Source organism: Cupressus sempervirens, chromosome 8 (assembly GCF_028749045.1).
Source record: "Cupressus sempervirens isolate cs-2001-9-10 chromosome 8, ASM2874904v1, whole genome shotgun sequence".
NCBI classification, from domain to species: Eukaryota; Viridiplantae; Streptophyta; class Pinopsida; order Cupressales; family Cupressaceae; genus Cupressus; species Cupressus sempervirens.
The window spans coordinates 7,363,878-7,387,936 of NC_143125.1; the positions used below are offsets into that span (position 1 = coordinate 7,363,878).

A 24,059-nucleotide genomic window follows, 5' to 3' on the forward strand; every position below is an offset into this window, starting at 1 on the left:
CAGAGGATTTTTTTGAGAAGAGAGAATCTTTGTTTTAGAGACAAGAAGATAGGAGGAAGGAGAAAAAATTTTTGAACTGGAAAGTTGCAAAGAGTGGAGGAAGAAGAGTGAGATTTGGGACATACTGGAGCAAGGGAATTTTTGCTAGTTATATGGAAAAATTGAAAGGAAGCAACCCTGCAATTACCCAACAATTTATCAAAACATGGAAAGACGAGAGTGTTTTGGTGGGAAACCAAAGGATGGAGGTTTTTGAAGATATCATAGCTGAAGCAATAGGGCTTGGTACAGAGGGCATTAACTTCTACCGAGACAGGAAGCTCTCAGATCGAGCAGTTGATGAGTTTGCAGACTCATCTAAGGAATGCAACAAACTAGTGAAAATAGGTAATTCCTAACTTAACCTCGATTCCATTTTGCACACCTGGAGATTTGTTATGTTTGTGGAGATTGAGTATCTTACCTTAGATGGTCATTTCACTAAGATATATGGTCACCATTTCATGTTGGTTAACCATTTTAGGAGGGTTAGGATACATTTTCCTTTTTACCTCAGACAATCTCTGGGTAATTCTATTCTTGCCTTTCAAAATGATTCTGAGGGAGATCACACCTGCCATGAGGGGTTAATGGTTTTAATAATGAACCTTCTATAGTCAAAAAAGTTGGATAGGCCCAGGCAGAGTAAGAAATTGTTTGATGATGAGACTGAGGATAGTGATTCTGAGGATAAATTTGATGAGGAAATAGAGGATGAGGTGGATGAGGTTGATATGAAGAAGAGGAAGAAAGGTGATCTTGGAAGCTCTTCCAAGAAGAAAAGGAAGGAAAATGAGGAGCAGAAAAAGGGTTTTGAGAAGAAAGGAAGGTTGGGAAAGGCTTTAGGAAATAGGGGAAAGAATGATGAAAGAGATTTTGTCCCCTTTGATGATGAACTCTTAATTAAGAGGGTAGAAAGAAAATTAAAAAAGGAGCTTTCTCAGGATGCGAGTGATGAGAATGATATCAAGGAGGTGGACCTGGATAGGAACAAATAGGGGGAGCATGAGGATTACTTTGAGCATAACAGGGAAGAGGATGATCAGGGGTTCCTAAAGGGAATCATTGGTAACCCAAGGACAATGATGAAGGATATTGGTACCCTAAAACAAAAAAATGTAGGATATATCAAGGGACTTTGATCAGCTCAGCAATATGACAAGGGAGGAAAGAACTCTGGATCAACACATTGATAGACTTTGTGAGGTCATTGGAAATGTGAAAGAGGTAAAGAATTTGATAAAGCATGTGCCAACAATTGAAACTAAGAATAGGAATTTAGATCAATTAGGAAAAGATCTTCAACAAAAGGATGGATGGTCTAGATTCTAGAGTGAGTAACATGGAGAAAACAATCAAGAAATTGGCAGATCAAAACTGCATTATTTTGAAGACTGTGGCTAACAACTTCAAAACCTTGTTGAACAAGTTGGAACAGAGTAAAGGCCAAGACTCCCATGCTGTGAATGAGGACTAGGGCCCGAGCAAGTAGACAAGGGCTAATTCCAAGAAGAATGGAGTGGAAGAAAAAAAGTTGGATGACATGAAAGCTTCTGCGGAAAATATGAACATCTAATCAAACCAAGTAGTGGACCTTTTGAAGACACTGTAGCTATTCGGAGGTTGCCTTTTTGCTTTTCTTTTGCTGTCTTTTAGTGCATAGTTGTATTCTGACCTCTTGTTTTGTGGCTTATTCTATCTAATTCTCTTTTGGCTTTGAGGCCTTCTGTTCTCTAAAATTTTATGTTCTTATTTCTCTGATACTTTGTTAAAGGTTTTGGATCCTTTAAAACCTGTTTTTATATAATCAAAACAAAGATCGGTGAGAAACTTATGTCATGTTTAGCATTTCTCGACCATCATTTTTTTAATTTTAAAAAGGCATTTTCAACACTATATTTGAAAGGCCGATATTGTGATCACTAAATGGTGAACTATGAACATATAAAACAAAAAAATGCTAAAAAATATGAATGGATAAATATGAGTAAGGATGATAAATATTCACGATCACTATCATCATCTTGCATTCCTTTTGTAGAAATCTGCATTGTTGATTTATCATATCATCCTTGTCCATAAAGAGAACAATGTTTTTTCCTGACCTAAAGACATACATACATACATACATACATACATACATACATACATATATATATGTGTGTGTGTGTGTGTGTGTGTGTGTGTGTGTGTGTGTGTGTGTGTGTGTGTGTGTGTGTGTGTGTGTGTGTATGTGTATGTGTATGTGTATGTGTATGTGTATGTGTATGCATATGTATATGTATATGTATATGTATGTATACATACATACATACATACATACGTGTGTGTGTGTGTGTGTGTAGACACACACACACACACACACACACACACACACACACACACACACACAAAATGGTGAACTATGAACATATAAAACAAAAAAATGCTAAAAAAATATGAATGGATAAAAATGAGTAAGGATGATAAATATTCACGACCATTATCATCATCTTGCATTCCTTTTGTAGAAATATGCATTGCTGATTTATCATATCATCCTTGTCCATAGAGAGAACAATGTTTTTTCTTGACCTAAAGACACACACACACACACACACACACACACACACACACACATGTATGCATATTTCTATATATGTACTATATATGTGTGTGTGTGTGTGTGTGTGTGTGTGTGTGTGTGTGTGTGTGTGTGTGTGTACACACACACACACACACATATTCACTAATTAGGATTTCAAATTCCTTGAGGTTGCTATTAATTTTATTCATGAAAATGCTACACAAAATTAGGGTTTGAAATTGTAAACCATGGTAGAAGAATAGAAATGACCATCCTAATACTCTATTTATCAATTACCAAGTTTATAAAGGTGATGCTTGACTAGTTACAGTACCTTTGAATCTTTCTTTGGTATTGGATAGTATAGATTTTAGGAAGTTTGGTAGATCATTATTAGATTAAAGCGTGCACTCTTTGCTTTGTGTGTTCTTTATCTAGGTCCTCATTGTAGCTCTAGGTTGATTCTTTTAGGTGTTTCCAAACTTTACTACCCCTTCTTATGGGCATGTAGAACTCTCAAACACCTATTTTGGGTTTCTCTTATATCTCAAACAACTTGTTATTGGATTCATATTTACAATTTAACCTTTTTGTTGGCATATACTATGTCTAGGAGATTTCTTTGAAAACCTCACTATTATACCCAAATCAAGCATTCTTGTAGGAAAATGATCTTTTAACCTCTAGATTGATAAAAAATCTACTCTCTTTACCAATTGTGTGCTATTGGCAACCATATATTATATTTGAAATCTATGACATGTTCCAAAGTGTCGACATATATATAAATGCAAGAAAATAATTTTGCACTTGAAGTGGACCATTTACAAGCCCTCCAACATCATTGGGACACAACTCCTTATATGGTTGCTAAGGTACCCCAAGCTCCCCCTCTCCTTTCAATAAAGGTCAATTCCTATCTGAGTGCACCAGTGTAGCAATAACTAGATTACTAACATACATGATGATTCTCATATTTATTTGTGCAAAGCTTGTTCACGATGTCACGGTTTGTCTTAATCATGTAGTGTTGATCTTCACTATAGTACCATTCTAGAGAAGCTCTAGGCTATCCAAATTGTGATAAATTCCTTTTGCTTTCATTTCTTGTATCAAATCTCCTAGTTCTATTACTAGTTCTATAGCTCTGGATGCTTAACAACTTCTCTTTGGATACAAAACTTTACCTTGTTTAAACTTTAGGATGTAACTATCTCTAGATCCACCCTTTTTACGTGATATAGTGCAATTAAAATAAAAAAATTATTCTAAAATACCATTTTATAAGAAAACCAAATTAATGACTTGGAGAAGAAAGTGCAACAGTATTGGATGTAAAATTAACCAACTTAAAGTTATTTGCCACCTAGTGAGAATCTTAAAGTTATTTGCCACCTAGTGAGAATCCAATGCCTTCTGCCTTAATTGAATAGAAGTAATTCAAACCTTTAGATCTATAAGAGAAATTGTGATCTTTTGAACAATACTAGATAATTGATTGACTTGTGAAATAAACTAATAGACATAAATTTGGAATTCCATCTCAAACAAATAAGAAGTGTGTGGAAGACATTGAAAATGCTAGATGAAGTAAATAAAATGTTGACAAGTAGATTTTAAATTGTATTAAAAGAAACATAAAGTCCTAAGAATATAGTTTCCCAAATATATTTGTGTAGAAAATGAAATGAAATACAAATAGAACAAACCACAACACACCTATAAAAGATTATAACCAAAACAATTATTCAACAAATTACCATGAAGATTAAAAAACAAGTGAAAGAACACTAGAAAAAAAAACAAAAACAAAAATATTGTTGAACAACTTAAAATGTATTAATCGCTAATCACTTTATTTGTTTCTTTATCAACAAAAATATTCTACAAACATTAAGGACAGCTTATTCGACTAGGAGTAGTTGCCGAATTTTTTGAATAACAATATATAGAACTAATGTCCCTATAATAAATATTATTTTTTTAATTTTTGAAGAATATTTTAACAATGCAATTTTTAACCCTCACTGTCTGCTGAGACTACTAGGCTGCTCCAATTAATAGAAATAGATAATAATTATTCTTCCTAAATTATAAGTTTCAATATTAACATAAATCTATTTAATTTTTAATTTAAAAAATTATATATACACCTTAGAACACACTGAAGGCGGCGGAGACCAGGGGATCTCAGGGTCGGAAAATATCGTTGGGATGTATTCAAACCAAAACAAAAAACAGCATAAAAACATTATAAACATTCATCATATGGTTTTATCCTGAGTAGGCCCAAACCAACCAAACCCCACATCTAGATATTCATGAAGCTGAATTTCAGAAATAATGAAAGGGAGGAATAAATTAACTAAAAGGTAGTGTCCCCATCTTCAATATCTGCGGTCGAAATATACGCACCTTAGCAGCTCTTTGATGTCCTATTTCATCTATATGCTCAAATTCTTTCGGTAAACTTGATTGATTGTTTTTCTTTTATTGTCTGGTGACCTCCTGATTATTTTTGTTAGTTCGACTTTCAATGGCTGCGTGCCTTAGATGCAAGTTATGCTGGCATTCAGCTAACAGTAATTCTCGTCAAAGAAAACCCACTGAAAACAGTGTCTTCCGATTTGTCATTATTGCAAAGTCCTCGTCTTCTAAATCTTCATCATCGTCTTTCAGTAATGGAAAACAAAATAAGAAACCCTTTTTAGAGGTGGGGCTTTTGAAACCCTCTATCACTGAGAAAGAAATCCTGGCGCTCACAAAACAGAAGGAAACTGCATTTGCAGATTTGTTGAAGCTGAAAGAAGATGAATTAAGTGATGACGGTATCAGTCGAATTGTGGAATCTGCCAGTGATCTGAAGAAGAAAGTGAAATTGGTGATTAAGAGAGGAGGTCTTTGGAAGAAAATTGGTTCTCCATCAAGGAAAATCTTTGGTATTGTGGTGCTCAACATTTTGACTGTTATTTATGGTAAGTAGAGTAGACCTCTGGTTTCAACTCTAGAAAAAGGTTTAACATTATATTTAATTTTTTAATATACAGGTCTTCCAAAGCTACTATAGATCTTTTTTTAAATTTATTTTTTCTTCATAATTTGTTTGGACGCCGGGGAGTTATCCTTCCCAGGAGCTATCAAATTGTAAATTTTTTATTGATCATCTCCCATTTATTTTCTCGTGGAGGGATATAGACCCACTTTTGTAAAAGCAACGAACCTGCAATTTTTACTGTTTACATTAATTCTACTCTTTTTGAATGTCGGAGGGAGACAACCCCAGTATAATAAATTGCAATCATAAATTGCTACCATATGCTACAACTGGATAGTACACATTGTAATTAGTGCTCCCTCCATTTCACAACTTGTACGTTGGGCTGCTCAACTATTACAAGCTTTCTCTCCATCGTTTATAAATATAATGCTCATAGAGGCATCAACATGTGACCTATACAAGCTCTTTTGAGGATAACCATGAGAATAAGCTGATAACATCAGCTTAGTTCAAAGTCAAACAACCATACTAGAAACCAGTTATGAAAAACCCTTAGTCACAACTTAAAAATCCACTTATTTAGAAATTGTCTCTGCATTAGAAGCCAACTATGGAAGACGAAGAATCACAACTCAGAACTCCGCTTGAGACATCCCACTGGTATTTGAACTAGGGTCCCTGCATTGAAAATTCAATGCTTAACCAAAGCTCGACCCCTTGGACAAATACTCACTCTAAAAAAACTTTGGTATGTAATTGTTTCATAGTGGGTTTTATTTTTCTTATTATAGATGTGATGATGGGTTGCTATTAATGAAGTGAATAATGATCTTGGAATGCATTCATAAGATCTGTAAATATGGATCATTTTAGAATGCACTTTTTATTTAAATGTTCCTTTGGGAATCGTACTCTTACGCTGTTTATTTTTATGTTCAACTAATGTTCTAAGAAAAAGTAGGTCACTTCTATATGCTATAGAATGCTGTCTATAATTTTATGATCCATTGAGAAGCCTTTCCATTTCAGTTCTTTTATGTTGAACTATTCTTGTAAGATTGTGGAGATCTTCTATATGCTAGAATAAACTGCATAATCTTGTGTTAAAATGGCAAGCCTGTCCATATTCATACTAGATTTTTATTCTGATATTTTTGGGTGCTTTTAGACTTTTCCTTATTGTATACTTGCATTTCCCATCCTTTAAAATGTAGGAGTTGATTGTGAACTCCCCATACCCCAGGTTTACCTGCAAAACAAAAATGACCAACAAGAGGGAAAATTGCAAGAATAGCTTACTTGATTATGGATGCTTGAATGATTGATTGACTATGAAATGTATATATATAAGACCTTGTTAATAAACACAAGGTTGAGGGATAGGGTTGAACAAGTTTATGATTTGTCTTAATTCCATATTATGAGACATCTAAAGTGACAACTACTAAATGCTACAAGATAAGATACAACCTTATGACAATTCAGACCTTTTGGAAAGATTCCCTAAAACCTGAGTAAACTATGTGAATAGGACCTACTAATTAAGTAGTTAGGTAAAATATCTTAAACACCAACACCCTATCTCTAGGTGCAAGTTATGACATGACAGGATACAATCTTATGACAGTTGGACCTTTTGGAAAGATTCCCTATAACCTAAGTAAATTATGTAAATAGGAACAACTGGTGAGGTACATAGGTAAAATATCTTATTTAAACATCAACATTTCACCCCCTAGGTGCAATTTAGGGAGTGGTAAATAATTATGTAAACAATGCAGAAGGTGAAGATTATTATGGTCTCAACTACTAGGCCATGTTAGGTACCCATTAACAATGTAATTACCCCTAGGTGCAACTTAGGGAGTGGTAAATTATTATGTAAATGATACAGAAGGTGAAGATTATCATGGTCTCGACTCTCAACTGCCAAGCCATGTTAGGTACCCATTAACAATGCAATCTCTCATAAATGGAGTAAATGAGAAAACGCATTGGGACAAAATGCCTCTCCAAAAGAGATAAAAGATACAATCAAGTGATTAATGCAACTTAGGGAGTAGTAGATTATTAATTTATTAGGTGAATGAAGCTGAAAATGATTATCATGGGTCTCAGTTACTGGGCTATGTGTAAGTACCCTTCACAATGCAATCTTTCACAAATAATTAAAGGAGAAAACCCATTGGAACAAAATTTTCCTCCAAAAATACAGTCAAGCGATGAAAGATGGAGGACTCAGTAATGCCTCTCAAGGATTACATCCATTATGAATTACAATGAATTATCCCTCCATAGGAAGGAAAAGTGAGAGACTATACAGCTCCCTACAATGAGACAACTTGGTGGAAAGAAACATTGGAACCTTAATTTAACAACAAAGGCAAGAAATACTGGAATTCACAATTATTGGGGCAATATAGGAATGTGATGAAGCAACAGAAATGATTGACTGTTCTTTGTGACGGAACATTGGAAAACCCTTTAATGGAGTGACACTAGAATTTGATTCAAACAACAAGAGATTGATAGATGATCTGTAACAGATATGAAGTGATTTGATCAATACAACACCTTCCTAAGTGACATGATGTTCAAGAAATCTTTTAGGACATCTCTCATACAAGAACGAAAATAAAATATACTTGGGTTTGGAACTAGAAAATTTAAACAGATGGTTTGAAAGAGTTCCCAAATACGTTCCAACACCACAAGAATTGTGGAAATAGGAGATCGTGGTAAAATGTGACAAGTGAGGGAGCCAAGAATGGTGTTTTGACTTCAAACTACAAATGCTAGCACTGAACAACATAATTTGGAAAAATTAGCCACTGCACTAGAAAATACACAAATCCAACTTTTCAATGTTGACTTGTTTTTGAAAAGTTATGCCAATTTTACGAATCTTTGTAAAATTTCTGAAAAAGGAACAATATTCACACACAGGGGACTAGACCTTGAGTACCCATGTGATTTACTAGAGTGCTGGAAAATTTATCCACCACTAGCGGCGGTGGTGCTTATAAGCGCTTGGATGTAGATATGATTTGGCCTTTGCAAACCAGCATGGAGCACTACCAAGCCAGTGGTAATTTAAAACATTTTTTAATTGATTAAAACTAGGAAATTTGTTTAAACCTATGTCAATGCTTACACAATGTTGACAGAATCATACATGTGACACAGGAGGCCAATTACAGTGGCATAGACCAAACTGAATATGTTGAGAAAGCAAAACATCCTTTCTGGACATGCCAAGCTACCGAGATTCTCTATTGACCATTTTGACACAAGCAACTTGTCAAGTCTGTACAATGTGATTGAGCACAGTTCCATATGGCTTTACAGATGTTTTCTGACGGTTAAAAAACCCTCTAATGCCCTCAGGATGGAAGTGTCAAATTTCAACGATTTGACAAGCAATCTTTAAGTTTTTGGACCTTTTGGATACAATGATAGGGTTTGTTTTGGCCCAAAGTGCTTATAAAATTCAACAATTCCTTGATCTGACAAACTTCAACCAATTTGAAACCCTGGTAGATTTGGCCCAATATGTCTGATTTTGGTATTAAAAAGCTAAAAATAATTTTCTCTGACAATGTGGAATCAACTTTGAGTGCCTTGAAGGTGAAACCCCAAATTGCAACTGGCAAATTCTTCAAGCTAAAATATGTCCCTCAGATCCAGGAAGGTATTCAAGAATTGGAGTTCCGATACCATTAGGAGTTAATTTTGAACTCCACATCCATGATCACCTTCATAACAAAAATTATCTTCTAGAAGAGAGAAAATGACAATAATATCTTGCTTAATTACGGATGCTTGAATGATTGCTAGAATATAAAATGTACATATGAAGCCTAAGACAAGGTTGAGGAAAGTTATAATCAAGATTATGTCACATTTATAATCTTATGTTATGAGACATATAAAGTAGCAATTATTAAATGACCCAGGCCAATTATGAAATGCCACAAGTTAAGATGTTATCACAATAAGACTTTCTAGAAAGATTCCTAAAGACCCAAACTTAAGTATGTATATAGAACCTTTTAGTGAACTAGATAAGTAAAATACTTTATTCATGCTAACATAAAGGACCATCCATGTCTATATTTGCATTGCATTGTGAGAGAGATTTGAACCTGTTTTCCAATGTTATAAGTGACATCTTAACCTTAGAACTAGAAACTTCTGGAATCAATCTTCAATTCAAGTAAATACACTTCAATTGGCCATACCAACTAACATTTTAGTGAACTTGGATTATACTCTTGTAAGTCTCTTAGTGATAGTACTATAAAAAATTCATACCAAACAATCTTGTAAGCAAGTGAACATGGTTTGATTGGTTCCATTGATTGTTTGTTGGATTCAAACTTGGGACTCACCATTAGAGGTGTTTATTATTAAAGTTGAACTCAAATAATAATGATTTTGTAAACAAGTAAACACTTTTTGAGAATTATAACTCACCACCATTTTTGCCTAAACTTGGGTCACATTGTTCCAGGAGCCCTCACTATTACAACTAAGTACTTATACAAACAATCTTTTGAGTAGAGATTTCAAGATTCCATTGTCCATAACAATTGAAAAGAGATTCTTTAGACACGCGGGGACAAATCATGAAGTGCAACTAAAAATATTAATATCTAAGAACTTTATACAGCTTTGCTAAAAATCTTTTCAATCTTCTAAACTAATACATACACTTTGATTGTTCCTACTTAGTGCCAATTTGGATTTGAATTTCGATCATATTCTGAGTTACCAAGTTTGGACCCTACCGCCTGGATTTGGGTCCAGGTCCACATTAGTCTGGGTTCGTTGCAGGTTCGGAAAGGGTCTAGATTTCGAACTTAGGGTTCACTCGAGTTCGCGCTAGAGAGAACCCAAAGCGAACCAGGGGCAGTAGGGTCCAAAATGTGAAATAAAACAATTTTAAAGAGCATTTTTAAAAATATTTTTTTATGTAACCCTAAAAGGAACCTAATAAAATCATTTCACTTATCTAATCTCTCATGTTGAGGAGGAGGAGGATGATATGGCACCATTTGGGACTAGTCAAGCCGGTTTGGTTTCCAATGATGAGGATCTAGATATAGTTGCCGCTAGGGATGAAGCCATTGATCCCTCATTTTTTGATGACCCAATTTACCCTTGAAGGGCATTTGATACTATGATCATTGATAAACTACTAAACACTTGTCATTTATCATTATGTTTCAAACTTTATTATTTGATGAACTAGTCTATGTTGCAATTTAGTAATTCAATGTATGATTTTCTTTAAGATCATGAAGATAGATTAATGAGTGAGTATTTAATGTTTATTGGCATTTGGCACTGATCAATGATCAAGCAACAGATATTCTTACTATGAATTTTTTTTTTTTTGCAATTATGCATGTTTCTCTTATTCTTTTGTATATATAACACACACACACACACAGACACATTCACGAACCCACCCATGATCCCAAATGAGAAAAAAAATTACCTGAACTTGAACCCAAATCTGTCCTTAAACCCAAATTGGCAACTTAGGTCATATTGCTACAACTTATAGGTGATAGGGACCCATTATCAAATTTGAATGTGTATAGAACCAATCCTATGTAGTTAGAACAAATAAACACACTTTGACTGCTTCCACTTTATTTTGAACTTGGCTCATGTTGTTCCAAGTGCTCCCATTGTAGTAGTATTGAAGTTAAACATTTATCTATTTTTAACAAGTAAAATATTCTTTAATTTGTCTTGTGTTTGTTTAGAAAATATATTACCCACTCTGAATGAAGTGTTGGTTGGTAGACTATATCTTTACAATGAAAACTTGGGTAAACTATGAGCTACCTTCATGAGCTGCATTACCACTAGGCTATATGCCATTATCAAGAGAAGAATGTTATTACAGGTTCACATGGAATAATGCTTCCAGTGCCTCTTGTTGTACATGCTTCCAAAGCTTCAATTTAAATGACAACGCACTTTTTTTATCTTTACAGTCTGAACTTATGAGTCTTAGGGCTAAAATACTAACCCATACTTATTAATATGGTCAAGTTGAAAGGTTTGCAGTAAAGAAACTTTTCAAGAGGGATAATCACTATTGCAGCCATAGTTGAAAAGTTCGGACTTGACAATAGCTCGGCCAACCCAAAAAAGTTTGAAAACTTGGAATTGCCAAAAACTCCACGAAAAAATCAAGCAATATATCAGCACTTTTATCGAACATTTGAAAATACCTAAGATAGTTAATTTTATTAATGTCCAACAAGAGACTACAAAGAGGGTTAAAGGGACTCCTAGAGCACAAAAAGAAAGGCTAGCCAACAACGGGAACACCAAATGGTTTCCAGGGAAAACAAAAACAACTACAAATAGAAGAACAAAGAATTGGGTGTTGTCGTTTGCAACAAGATAAGCATGCCTTGTCGCGGAGAAGAAACCTAGAACCGAGGGATATGGCCCAGAGTGAGAGGAATCCCTATGCTGCCATTGAGAGCTGTTGGGGGTGGATAGCTTCTATTGAGAGTATCTCCAACAAGGTCTCACAAATCTAGTGTGCTTAGGGGTAGGGGGACCAAGCACCCGCTTGGTGCCTCGAGTCAGGGAAACCATTGAGAAGGAGGTGATGAGCTGACTTGTGATCTGTCTCAAAGGAAACTAAATCTAAATGGTGTGGGCCCGAAGCCTCGTGATCTCTTGAGGGTAAAGGGTTAGGTATCGCTGATCGATATACTCAAAGGAGGAAAGAGACCAACACCCCCTGAAAATGCAATAAAACATCCCTTTAATCTCATAGTAAATGGGGATCCTCCATGTCACAAAGCCAACAAACCCTCTCATCCCAATCTGGCAATTCGTCTGAACATGAAGCCAATGAAAGCCCACCTTGAAAGATCCTTTCATTCATAGTTAGAAGCAAAAGTAGAAATAGACATTATAAGTTTAAGTTGGAGTTGAAGTGGAAAAGTTGGATAGATTTTCATTGCACATTGTGAAGCCAAGTCTTTAGAAGTGCAAATGGTTGATATCCAATGAATGAACTAGCTTAAGTCACCTAAGTGATTACCAACAAATCACATTATTTCATTGAGCAAGTATCCACAATTGAAAGGAACTTTGAAGTCATTTCATGATCTTATGTTGCAAGTATACCATGAGTGATGACCTTATATCAAGAGAGGATTGATTGTTTGATGGGTTCTCCTCGAGACATCAAGTATTTGATTATGCATCTTGTACTGGAACAAAGCTCACATCAACAACCACCTAGGCAGTAGCGCAAAAGCCCAAGGTCTATCTCCAACGAGTGTAACAAGAATCGGAATCGGCAAGGCCGAATCGAATCGTGAATCGGCAATGAATCGGCGATGAATCGGCAAATTTGAAAAAACCCTTTAAATTTAAAGATTTTAACAATTTAAAACTTATTTCATGCACCCTTTATTGAATATAACTTAAACACACTATAACATCATCAAATAGAAGTTAAAACTTAACATACATAAACATGGAACATAAAATCCATCACATATGTAACTATGTTATCTAAAATGTAAATTGTAGGCTAGCTGAAGTAAATAGAAATCAAATGATCACAATGATTTAAATCATAGAATGTATGTAAGATGATCCATAAGACATCAAATCATAAATGTATGTAAGAATCTAAGATGAAGATCCATGAAAGTTTGAAACATATGTCTATCAATGATTCAGTATCAATATCTGTAAACAAAATATAAAAACAAGGCTCCAGCTCAAGCCTCAGACTCATAGTCATCATCATCATCCTCAACATCATCCTGAAGCTCGGCTGCAGCCTCAGCCTCAGCCTCTGAGTATCCAGTCTGCCTAGTAGCAAGACGTCTAATGTAGGTCCTTGAGGACTGCCGAGCCATATCTCCCGCATGTAAGATGGGCTCATGAACGTCGCTAGGGCCTGTGCCTGTGCGTGCACGTGTGCGTCTACCAATGCCTGAAGAACGTGCTCTAGCTGCCTCAGCCTCTATATCCACCTGGTCAACCCACACACGGTCTTCCTCAGTGAAGACTGGATCCACAACCTCTGTGAGCCACTCTGATTCTGGATCAATCTCCTCTAGAATGATCGGAGAGGAGTCAGTGCCCAAAATCTGTCTGATCCTAAGACGGAGGTTGTAATGAACAAAGACAATATCATTCAACTTCTGCACTGTCAACCTGTTTCTCCTCTTCGAATGGATGTGCTCGAACATGGACCAACTGCGCTCACATCCAGAAGCGCTGCTTGGCTGACTCAGAATACGAATGGCAATTTTTTGAAGTTTTGGGGTTGTGGCCCCAAACATTTGCCACCATCTATCTGCAATAAGGGAAAAATTGAAAATAGAAACAATTAGTCTCATTTACAAATTACAAGTTAACTCTAAAATTACATAATCAACTTTAAGATTAGAATCTAGATTCATGAACATTGAATATATTATTTAATTTTTACCTGGCTGTAGTGTTGTCTGAGCATTTATGGCCATCCTGCTAGAGAAAAGTGGCCCCTCTTTATTGTTGAACTGGTCTAGCTCAACAATCGCAGCAGCGCTATCTTCATCGCTACTCAACCTCTGAATCACTGTGTATAAGCCAGTGAGAACCTCCGCATCCGCCTTGAACTCAGGACGGAAACGATATGCCGGATTCAGAAAGTAAGCTGCTGCATGGATGGGTCGATGGAGCTGATTCTGCCATCTCCTATCGATGATGTCCCAAATAGGGCCATACCTCTCCTGCACTCCTGCATATTGGGCTCTGATGGCCTCCTTGGCCCTATCCATGCCCTCATAAATGTAGCCCATAGAGGGCTTCTCCCCATCAGCAGTTCGTAGCAAAGCTACAAGGGGCTCAGTGACCTACATATAAAGTAAAACAAAAAACTTCAGTCAAAACTTAAATATAAAATAATATAACTTAAAAGTAAAAGTAAAATACTAAATGTTAAATTGCAATAAATTTACCTGCAGGATTTCTCTAGCAGGTTTCCAAAAACCATCCTCATCAAATATGCAATCCGCCACATCTATCCCTACAGTGGTCGTAGCATAGGAAGAGGAAATCCACTCCCGCCCAACAAACATGCTCCTCAATTCATCCCTTGATGTCAACAAGGACTGCAAGGTGATGAAATTCGAGGCAAACCTCGTGATACCTGGGCGAGCTAACTCTTTGCCTTCTGTGTACTTCCTCATTGTGCTAAGGACAAATGAATGATTATAAATGAATTTGCATATGTTTTTTGCCCTTTCCACACATGACTTGACAAACTCAAGTTTGCCAATTTCCTCCAACATGAGGTCAATGCAATGTGCCGCACAAGGGGACCAAAATATGGTGGGGTGCCTCTCCATCAAAAGTTTACCTACAACAATTTTAAGTCAATTAGAAATTCAAATTTCAAAATTCAAATAAATTTATTTTCAAAACTTGAAAAGTTAAAAGTTTACCTGCAGCAACATAACTTGCTGCATTATCCGTCACCACCTGGATCACATTTTGTTCTCCCACCTCTGCTATGACTTCCTCAATAGCCTCACATAAGTATGTGGCATTTTTTACATGTGCGGAAGCATCAATGGATTTGATGAACATGGTATATCCTACAAGTAACAAAACAACGAATTAGAATATTAAAATTAAATGGATCATCAACAAATTAGCATTCAACAAATCAAAATTTACAATTATGTATGTAGGAAAGTAGAATGATCAATTACCTCCACAGGATACAAGAAAATTGAGGAGTGTTCTATTCCTCCTATCTGTCCAACCATCAGTCATGATGGTGCAACTCTTTGCAATCCACTCCTTTCGGTTCTCCTCGAGCTCAGCCCTCATGTCCTCTACCATCTCATCCAAGAGGTATCCGCTCAACTCAGCCTCAGTTGGGGCTTTAAACCCCGGACCACAAATAGCAACCGCGTCTATCATGTTCTGCCAATAAGGAGCCCTGTCACAAATAAAAATTTAGATGTCAAAGACTCAAATTATAAAACAAGTAAATATAATTAAAGTTTTACTTTTACTTTTAATTTTAACTTTAAAGAAAACAACGAAAAAAGAATCAATTACCTGGCTGCAATATGTTGCAAAAGTACCAAAATTTGCATATCTCCTTTCTGGCAGCATCATGAATTTCCTTGTTCAAACCCATGCCCTCAAGCGTGGGTTGGGAACCAGGAGTAGTGCGGGGCACAAAGTAACTATCCATTCTGTTTTTCCGCACTCTAGGCTGCAATAGGTTGGTGTGGGACTCTGTCTCAGTATGTGACCGACTAGCACTAGCACGAGCAGAAGAACTAGGATAAAAAGGAGGCCTAGAAGAACCCTCTCCAACACAACCTACAGATGCAAAAGCTGATGCAGATGCAGATGTGGATGCGGCTGCAGATGTGGATGCGGGAACATGGGAGCCAATACCCCTTAACCCTTCAAGTTGCATTTTCCTATTGGCTTTGTCTTTTTCAATTTTTTCTAATGCCATTAAGCAAGTGCGTTTTGCCTCAGGAGTTTGGTGAGTGCAAATTGTAACATCGTGTCCAGGTATAGCAGCAATGTGGTATTTCAATCTATAAATACCCCCAGAAGTTATTTTTTCTTTACAAAAAATACATTTTGTTTGATATTTGGTTCTTCCAGGAAACTCTTCGTTATATTTCCAACATTCATCTTTTCTACCCATTGCGAATTTGCAAAAAATGAAAGCAAAGGCTGCTGCAATAAAAATTTATATGTAAAATATCAAAGTTTGAAGCTAATAAAAGCTACAAAACAACAAACCCTAGTTTGCAACTTAGTAAAAATAAAGAACATTCAAGATCTAAACTAAAAATCTTGAAAACTATAAAAATTTAACAAAAAATGCATAATACACTAACATGCAAAAAAAAAAAAAAGCACTTACCTCTTGCAAATGAGTTGAGGAGTGTTGAGATTGGCTCCCTAATGCTCCCAATGCAATTGATGGCCTCCCCAAATGGATTGCTGATCTCTTTTGTGCTCTTTCTTCTTGCTGGTTAGAAACCTATGGCTTTTCTTTTCTCTTCTTCTCTCTCACTTTTCCTCTCTTCTACTCATGTTAAATAAATAGAAGGCCCTTTAGGGTTATAACAAAGAGAAATGGTCAAAAACAAAGTAAAAAAACCAAGCAATTTTTTAAAATTTTACAACTCTATACTTTATTGGCCGCGGGCGATTCTTGCCAATTTTTCCAGGCGATTCATGCGATTTTTTGCCTGAATTGCTTGAATCGGCGATTCAGGCGATTCACTTGAAGAAATCGGCAATGGCGATTTCCGACTCCAAAAAAATCGCCATTGCTGAATCTAATCGCCGAATCGCCGATTCAAGCGATTTTATGGCGATTCTCGTTACTCTGTATATTACACTTCGTCTCTCTGCCTTTGCTAAATTCTCCAGTCGGCTCCTGTCAAAAGAATGGTATAAATTTTGTTTGTTCCCTAAATCAAAGATGTCAAGCTGCCAATAATGATTGGATCATCAACACAAATAATCAATAGGATGATGTTATTGCCAATAGTTTTGACATACAAATTTGAGTAAGAAGGACTCCTCTAGAAACCTTGATTTGTAAGGTATTTATCAAGTTTCATGTACCATGCCTAAGGATACGGTTTTAGGCCATAGAGTGCTTTCATCAATTTGAGTACTTGGTATTCTTTACGGACAACCTTGAATCTAGGAGGTTGCACCATGTAAATTTTGTGTAATTTGCATTCAAGAAGACACTCTTGACATCCATTTGATGAAACCTTCTAGCTTCTAGCCACATTGGGCTGTCATGGAGAGGACCAATTTGATGATCATCATCTTTGTTGTCAGAGCAAAGGTTTCCTCATAATCAATTCCTTCACACTGAGAGAAACCTTTGGCATCGAGATGAGTCTTGTACCAATCTACAGTACCATCAACATTGTATACGACTTTGTAAACCCATTCACATCTGATGGGTTTCTTCCCTAAAGGAAATTCTGACATAACCCAACTGTTGTTTTTCAACAAGATATGATGCACAGTCTTCATAACTTCTTCCCACTCAGGTATCTCTTTCATCTCTATAGAATCAGAAGGTTTGCTCTTCTTTTTAGTAGTTCTAGTCTTGATGGGCTCATCATTGTGAAAATCACCAATTGTCTTAGCCCACCATTTAGGCTAGTCGAAGTGCCAACATCAGTTGCAAGAGGTGCAATAGGAGCAAGTTCATCGAACAGAAGATCAAATGAATCCTGAGAAAAATCAGGTGGTATAGCTGCATGTCTGGTTGATCTTAAAAGAGAAGGAATGGTGGAGATGGAAGAACAAGAACAACTAGAGCCCTCCCATCAAGTGGATCTAATGGAAGATGAACACCCAAGCCATGAGGCTTCAGCCTTGAGATGCTAACCCTCTAAATCTATAACTAGAGGAGAGAGCAGAAATAGCTCTTGTTCCTTTTGAAAGACTGCGTCACCATCGAAGATGAGATGATTTTCCTTGATGTCAACTAGTCAGTAGTTTGTGATTATCATTGTAGCTAGTTAGCATTAGTTTTTTGGCTCTTGGTATCCAACTTGGCACGCTTAGCATTAGGGGTCCAAACAAAGGTACTGGAGCCAAAAAAATTGAGATGACTGATTCTGGGCTTACGACCTAACTAGGCCTCTTTTGGAGTCTGTTTATTTACAGCTACAGTAGGAGAGGGTTTAAGAAGATAGATGATAATGTTGACTACTTCAGCCCAAAATTTCTTTGGAACAGTCCTTTGACAACCATAGATTGGACCGTTGAAGTTTTGATCAGATTCAGCGTATGTATGTCTTTTTAAATTTTGTATGTAACATAGATAAATACCTTAGATAAGGTTATCAAATCTAGGTGATATTGATAACTTAGAATCTTAATCTCAATTATCTTAATTAGAACATAATAGATATTATCTCTCCTAGGTAGATATCTTATTATATTACTTTCTATTATAATGAGGATATATATATATATCTCCAAATTGATATGATATCAAATTTTCTATCCATATCAATATATTATAGACCTAATCTCTCTTATATATATTAATATATATCTCTCTTTATGGCTGGTATGAATATGAAGAGGCACTGTGCTTGTAGTCTTAGTCACAGGGTTCGCCGAATTTTCGGCTTCAAGTTCGAAATTCGGCGAACCCCTAAAAAATGAAAAAAAAATCATAAAATTCGTTAAGAAATTCGTACGGCAATATTCACCTTGTCGTTTTGCATAAGGGTCGACGTATCTAATTTGCGTCTGACAGTCAAAAGCATTTCTGAAGGTCCAAACGTTGGCAGTTGTTGTTGTCTGAAGTTTGGCAGTTGTTTATCCAGTTCAACGGCAACGGTTAATCTTTTGCCTCTTGAAATTTCCATTTATCTTTTGTTGTTGTTCGTCTTTGTTTCAGCCTTGGCCAGCGATCTCCCACAGCAGCTCCGCCATTTTCAAACTTGCTCAGTCGGCGACAGTCGGGAAGGGAATATCTTTATAAAGTTTTGATTTTATTTTTTAGGTTTCAAGTTTACTAGTGTTTATTAGGATCTCATTCAACATTTTTAATAATATATGGTGTTTTTATATTATATGATATTTTAATTAATTTTTATGAAAGCAAAACATTTTATGTATTGTTTTTAGGAAACATTTATATTATATGGATATTTTATTATTAGTAATATATTAATGTTTTGTGTGTTTATTTATGATTATTAATATATTTTTATTATAATAATTTAAAAATATTTTTATTGTATAACTTTGAAGTTTTATTTTATACTAACATTTAAAAATAAATGACATATACATATTATTTTTTGAAAATTATATAAGACGAATTTAATGTCGAATTTTTTTTTTTTTTTTTTGCCTTGTCGAATTTCATCCGAACTTCATAGCTGTCGAACTCGAACTCGAACTCGAACCTTGTGACTTAGCTTGTAGTAACACTGCTGTATTTTTCTTTGTAAGTATTTACTCTAATTATTTTCACTTCTAAACTCTTCTGTTGTGCAGATATATTTGTATATATATAGATATATTTCTTCACAGTAATGATGTAATAATGCTCTGAATTATACTTTCTGTGAATCTGATTTATTACAGTTGATATACTGCATCTGTAATTATATTTTGTGACTGATATATTTTCCATCTGCAGTTCTCTCAATATAAATATATAATGAAGAGGCATCCCCTATGTAGGGACATGTCTCTATGTGGCTACAGCCACGTAATGTCCCTACGCAGGACATGGCCTGTCACCCAACAGTCACCTTTAATGCAAAGAACCATTGCACGGTAATAACATATGTTAAGCAGTATTAATAATGACTGATCTGTATATAGTAATCAGCACATATTAATCAGAGCCCGATAGTTATTAGGAGGCACTTCTAATGCAAGGTGATCGGTGCTAATAAAAGCCCAATATTATCATGTTAATTAGAATTAACAAAGTGCATTTTAATGATATGTAATCGGTCAACCAATTCAGTCTTATGATTATGATATAATATAACAGTAATCATCAATATATATATTAATCATAATTTCACTTATGATCAATTTAATCCGACTGAAGCTATCACTTTAACACTCTCTCTTAGCTAGGGATGATTGTCAATTTGAATTTTGATCAACATATAATACTGTCTAGCAGATTGAGAGAACCATCATCTCAATATGACACTGAGGAAAATGATGAGAACAATATGAATTTCATCATTTAGATGTTACCATACGGTATTATCTGAAGTATGGTATAATTATGAATATCCACAAGTAGATATTCACCATACTTATATTTTTTTTGGTACGTGCACTGGCATCAAGTCTCATGATGTATACCAAGGAAAACTTTTGGACATGGTGTCTCCAATACTAAGTCTCACAGTACACCATGCCATATCTCAAGTCTCATGAGATATGCACTATCAGATTGTATGTTATTGTTCACATATATCTTTATTTGGAAATATCCACCATAATGATATCAGGAGTAATGGCCCACAAATATCGACTCTCTTAATATTTACCGAGTACTCTGAATAATGGCCTACGAATATCAAATGTCATGATATTCACCAAGTACTCAAGATTCCCATTAGCTATGTGCACAGGTATTTCTCATTAATACGTACCATAGGGACTATAATCACGGTTTGTCCATAGATATTAATCTGCCATGATATATCTGTACAATACAACTTATAGCTATCTATTTGACAATATCTATCTCTCAGTTGATATAGATCTACAAGATACAATCTATCATGATCTACTTAGATATCGATCATATGATATTCTATCATGATAGAAGATTAAGCTATGTTCCTCGGGGACGTGTCCTCCCCCCCCCCCCAACCTGCCCCAAACACCAAGTTTCAGAAACGGGGATAGGGGGACGGGTATGGGACACGCCCCTGCCATACCCACTTTGCGAGAATGTCAGGGAAACGTCCTGGAAACTCGGGGTTGAGAGAGAAAAAAAGGGGCTGAAAGAATGAAAAAATTAAAAAAATCAGACTTTTTCAAGCTGCAAATTTGTTTAAAAATGGAAAATGGAAGCATAAAGATTTTCATACTTGGTGCACAATAGAGGAAGCTCAAACCCTTACACAAGTTCTTGGAATCAAGCAAATCACCTTGTCTAGCAAAATGAAAATCCCAACTGCTGCTATAAACTCAAGCTTCACATGCAAACCAAAACAAATGTCAACAATAGCTTAATATGGTCGTTTTTGCCCTTTTAGGGCTGTTGGGGAGGCAGGGCCCACTAGGCATCCAAGTCAAAGCCAAAAAAAACAAATTTAAAACTTTTTTTCCTTTTCTTGTTGTGCAAATCATGGGGGCAGATGGTCGAGGGACGTCTGTGCCATCCCCAACTGTCTCGGGGACGATTGCGCCCCCCTTTTTTTCTCCCTTGTACCTGAGTTTTTGGGACGTCTCCTTGGCATTCTGGCAAAGTGGGTATGGCAAGGGGACCTCCTGTACCTGTCCTTGGGACATTCCTGTTTCTGAAACTTGATTTTTTTTTGTTGGGGGGGTGTTAATTCTCAAAGTAACTGTGATAAATTAATGTTCTGATTTCTTTGATCGAACAGATCTGAAAAGCATGCTTCTTCTTTGAAAAAATTGTTTTGTTTGCAATTGCTCCCTTTTAGTCAAATCGGCGATCTCTAATAGATGACTAAATGCATCTTTTAACCTAACTAATGTCGTTAGTTTTACTAACCATTAGTTTGCTCTTGGGCACCAATTTGAATTAAAAGGTTGTATTTGCAAACATGGCCGACCTAGGCAAGGGGGTTTGTTTGTGAAAGGACAAGTCCCTTGGGTCTATTATAAAGTGGGGGGGGGGGGGGTAAGGTTGTGGATAGAAAACACACAATACAATCTCAAGTCTGCTCCTAGCAATCTGCCCTCAGCGATTTCTTGCAGAGATATATAACAATTTACAAATTTAATTCAAACCTTCCTAGATCGATCATATTGAGTCCAGAATATTTGAAGATCAGTTGCTACATAAGGAAAGTACTTTATCAGCATTATTATTATCAGAATTTGCAGAAACTTTACGGGGGGGGGGGGGGTGTCCCGGGGAATGTAGGTAAAAACTTGAATGAATTAATGAATGAACAATATGCTCATTTACAGTTTGCAAAGATGATGTTTTGACTAACTGAAAAACAGGTTTTGAAGGGACCCAAAGCCCTTTAGAGTACAAAGATATTCGAGGATAGCCCCACAATGAAACGCTGCCAGCAGACACTGACTAGCAACCCATGACAAACTAGAGGAATAATGCAAAGGACAATAGTATTCAAGACCAAACGAAACTAACTAAATAGAAAGCTCAAATTGCCCAATGAGTTTTAAAACTAGGAACCCACAACCTGCAAGATATGAGGAAAATTTAAAATTTTGCTTTGCCTCCCTTCTTCTGCAAGCGCAATGTCATGTCGAAATAAGGAGGGGACTTCTTATGGTGTTTTCCAATAGCTGGGATCCACCCCTCCACCATAGAAGCCTTATCTTGCCACTCTTGAGAAACCAAAGCCTAAGATCCCAAAACAAAAACAAGACAATAACTAGCCACAATACAAACAACATGAGAGTTATGGAGAGGACTAGCATTGGGGTTCTTCATCGGAGGAATTACATCATCATTTTGTTGGATATAACCAACGACAATAGTCACAACAACATCATGCTTGACAGTGCCAGCAATAGAAATTTTCTTAGTACAACCTAGGCTGCGTCCTCCAGCAAAGGAGAAACACCAAGCCTAGCATCACCAGCTAAAGAAGAGAGCCCAGCATGTTCACTACCCATAGCCTGTGTAGAAGAATCCGAAGACATTAACCAGCACAGAGCTATCTTGAGCAATAGCAGCAGAACTACTAGGAGCATTACCAGTGGATACGACGAGAACAATACCAGTAGAAGAGTCACCAGTAGAACCATCTCCAAAAGACACAATACTGGTGGTGCCAGCAGGCAAAATTCAAGCAGAAAAGAAATCAGCAGGTTCACTCCAACATCAGACTCATGTGCAACAATTTGGGAAAAACTCTTTGTAACAAAAGTGTAATGTTTAGAAGAGGCATCCTTCCACCAAGAAGCAGACTTTTTTGTCTTGGCCCTCTCTAATCCACATTGGACTGCCAGATGACGTGTTTTAAAGAACTTCCTACATCTGAAGGGGAGCCCTTTATAGTGCAATATTTGAATCCAAAAACTCTTAGAATGCTCTAACTTAATCTTTTTTGGCAACCCCTTAGAGATGTCTATCTCTACCAGGATTCGGGCATAAGTAGAGTGCATAATAACTGATGAGTCATCATCCATGTAATGACCCTTACTATAAAGGCCACTGAAACCCTCAAACTGGACTTAGGAATTTTGTCAAACAGTTGGCATGTAACCGAATAAGGCTGCAATATTACTAATTGTTGTACAACGAAACCTCAATATATGATGCCAATAATGTATGAACCACAATTCCAGATTATATCACTACCAATCTAAGAGATAGATGACAATATGAAACTCAAATATGAAGTCCAATGCAATTCTGATTTTATGACAGCAAATAGAACTGATTACAATGAGAGACTGTCACAAATATGCACTTCTAATACATCAAGCTCTTGACAATGCAATGTTATGACATGAACAATAACCCAGTTCAGATTTGGAATGCAAATGACGAAACTTTTACAACAGTTATTAATGACTGGAAATAACTATTTATGCAATGATAGTGCTGATTGTTCTAATCCATAACATGCAATATTTTGGCAATCAAAACTTCAGTTTGTGCACCTGAAATAGCTCCAATTTTGCTGGATATGAATGCTGAATTAATGCCACACGAAGACCTCACAATTT

The 24,059-nt window shown here is 36.1% G+C and overlaps 2 protein-coding genes across 2 annotated transcripts in view; one reads left to right on the forward strand and one right to left on the reverse strand.

The window, feature by feature from the left end:
• Positions 1–4,754: 4,754 nt before the first annotated feature.
• LOC149541294 (uncharacterized) overlaps positions 4,755–24,059 on the forward strand; it is a 37,823-nt gene continuing 18,518 nt past the window's right edge. The window contains exon 1 of the mRNA XM_089796589.1: positions 4,755–5,580. Coding sequence (XP_089652715.1) covers positions 5,142–5,580 — 439 coding nt within the window. The 5' untranslated portion in view covers positions 4,755–5,141. The remainder of the gene's footprint in view (positions 5,581–24,059) is intronic.
• LOC149541295 (uncharacterized) lies at positions 5,766–16,555 on the reverse strand. Its single transcript, XM_089796041.1, has 6 exons — positions 15,362–16,555; positions 15,092–15,244; positions 14,606–15,006; positions 14,095–14,500; positions 13,439–13,959; positions 5,766–5,825 (listed from the first exon to the last, which is right to left on the reverse strand). Exons 1-6 carry the CDS (start codon positions 15,573–15,575, stop codon positions 5,766–5,768), a joined length of 1,755 nt encoding a protein of 584 aa, XP_089652167.1. The 5' UTR covers positions 15,576–16,555.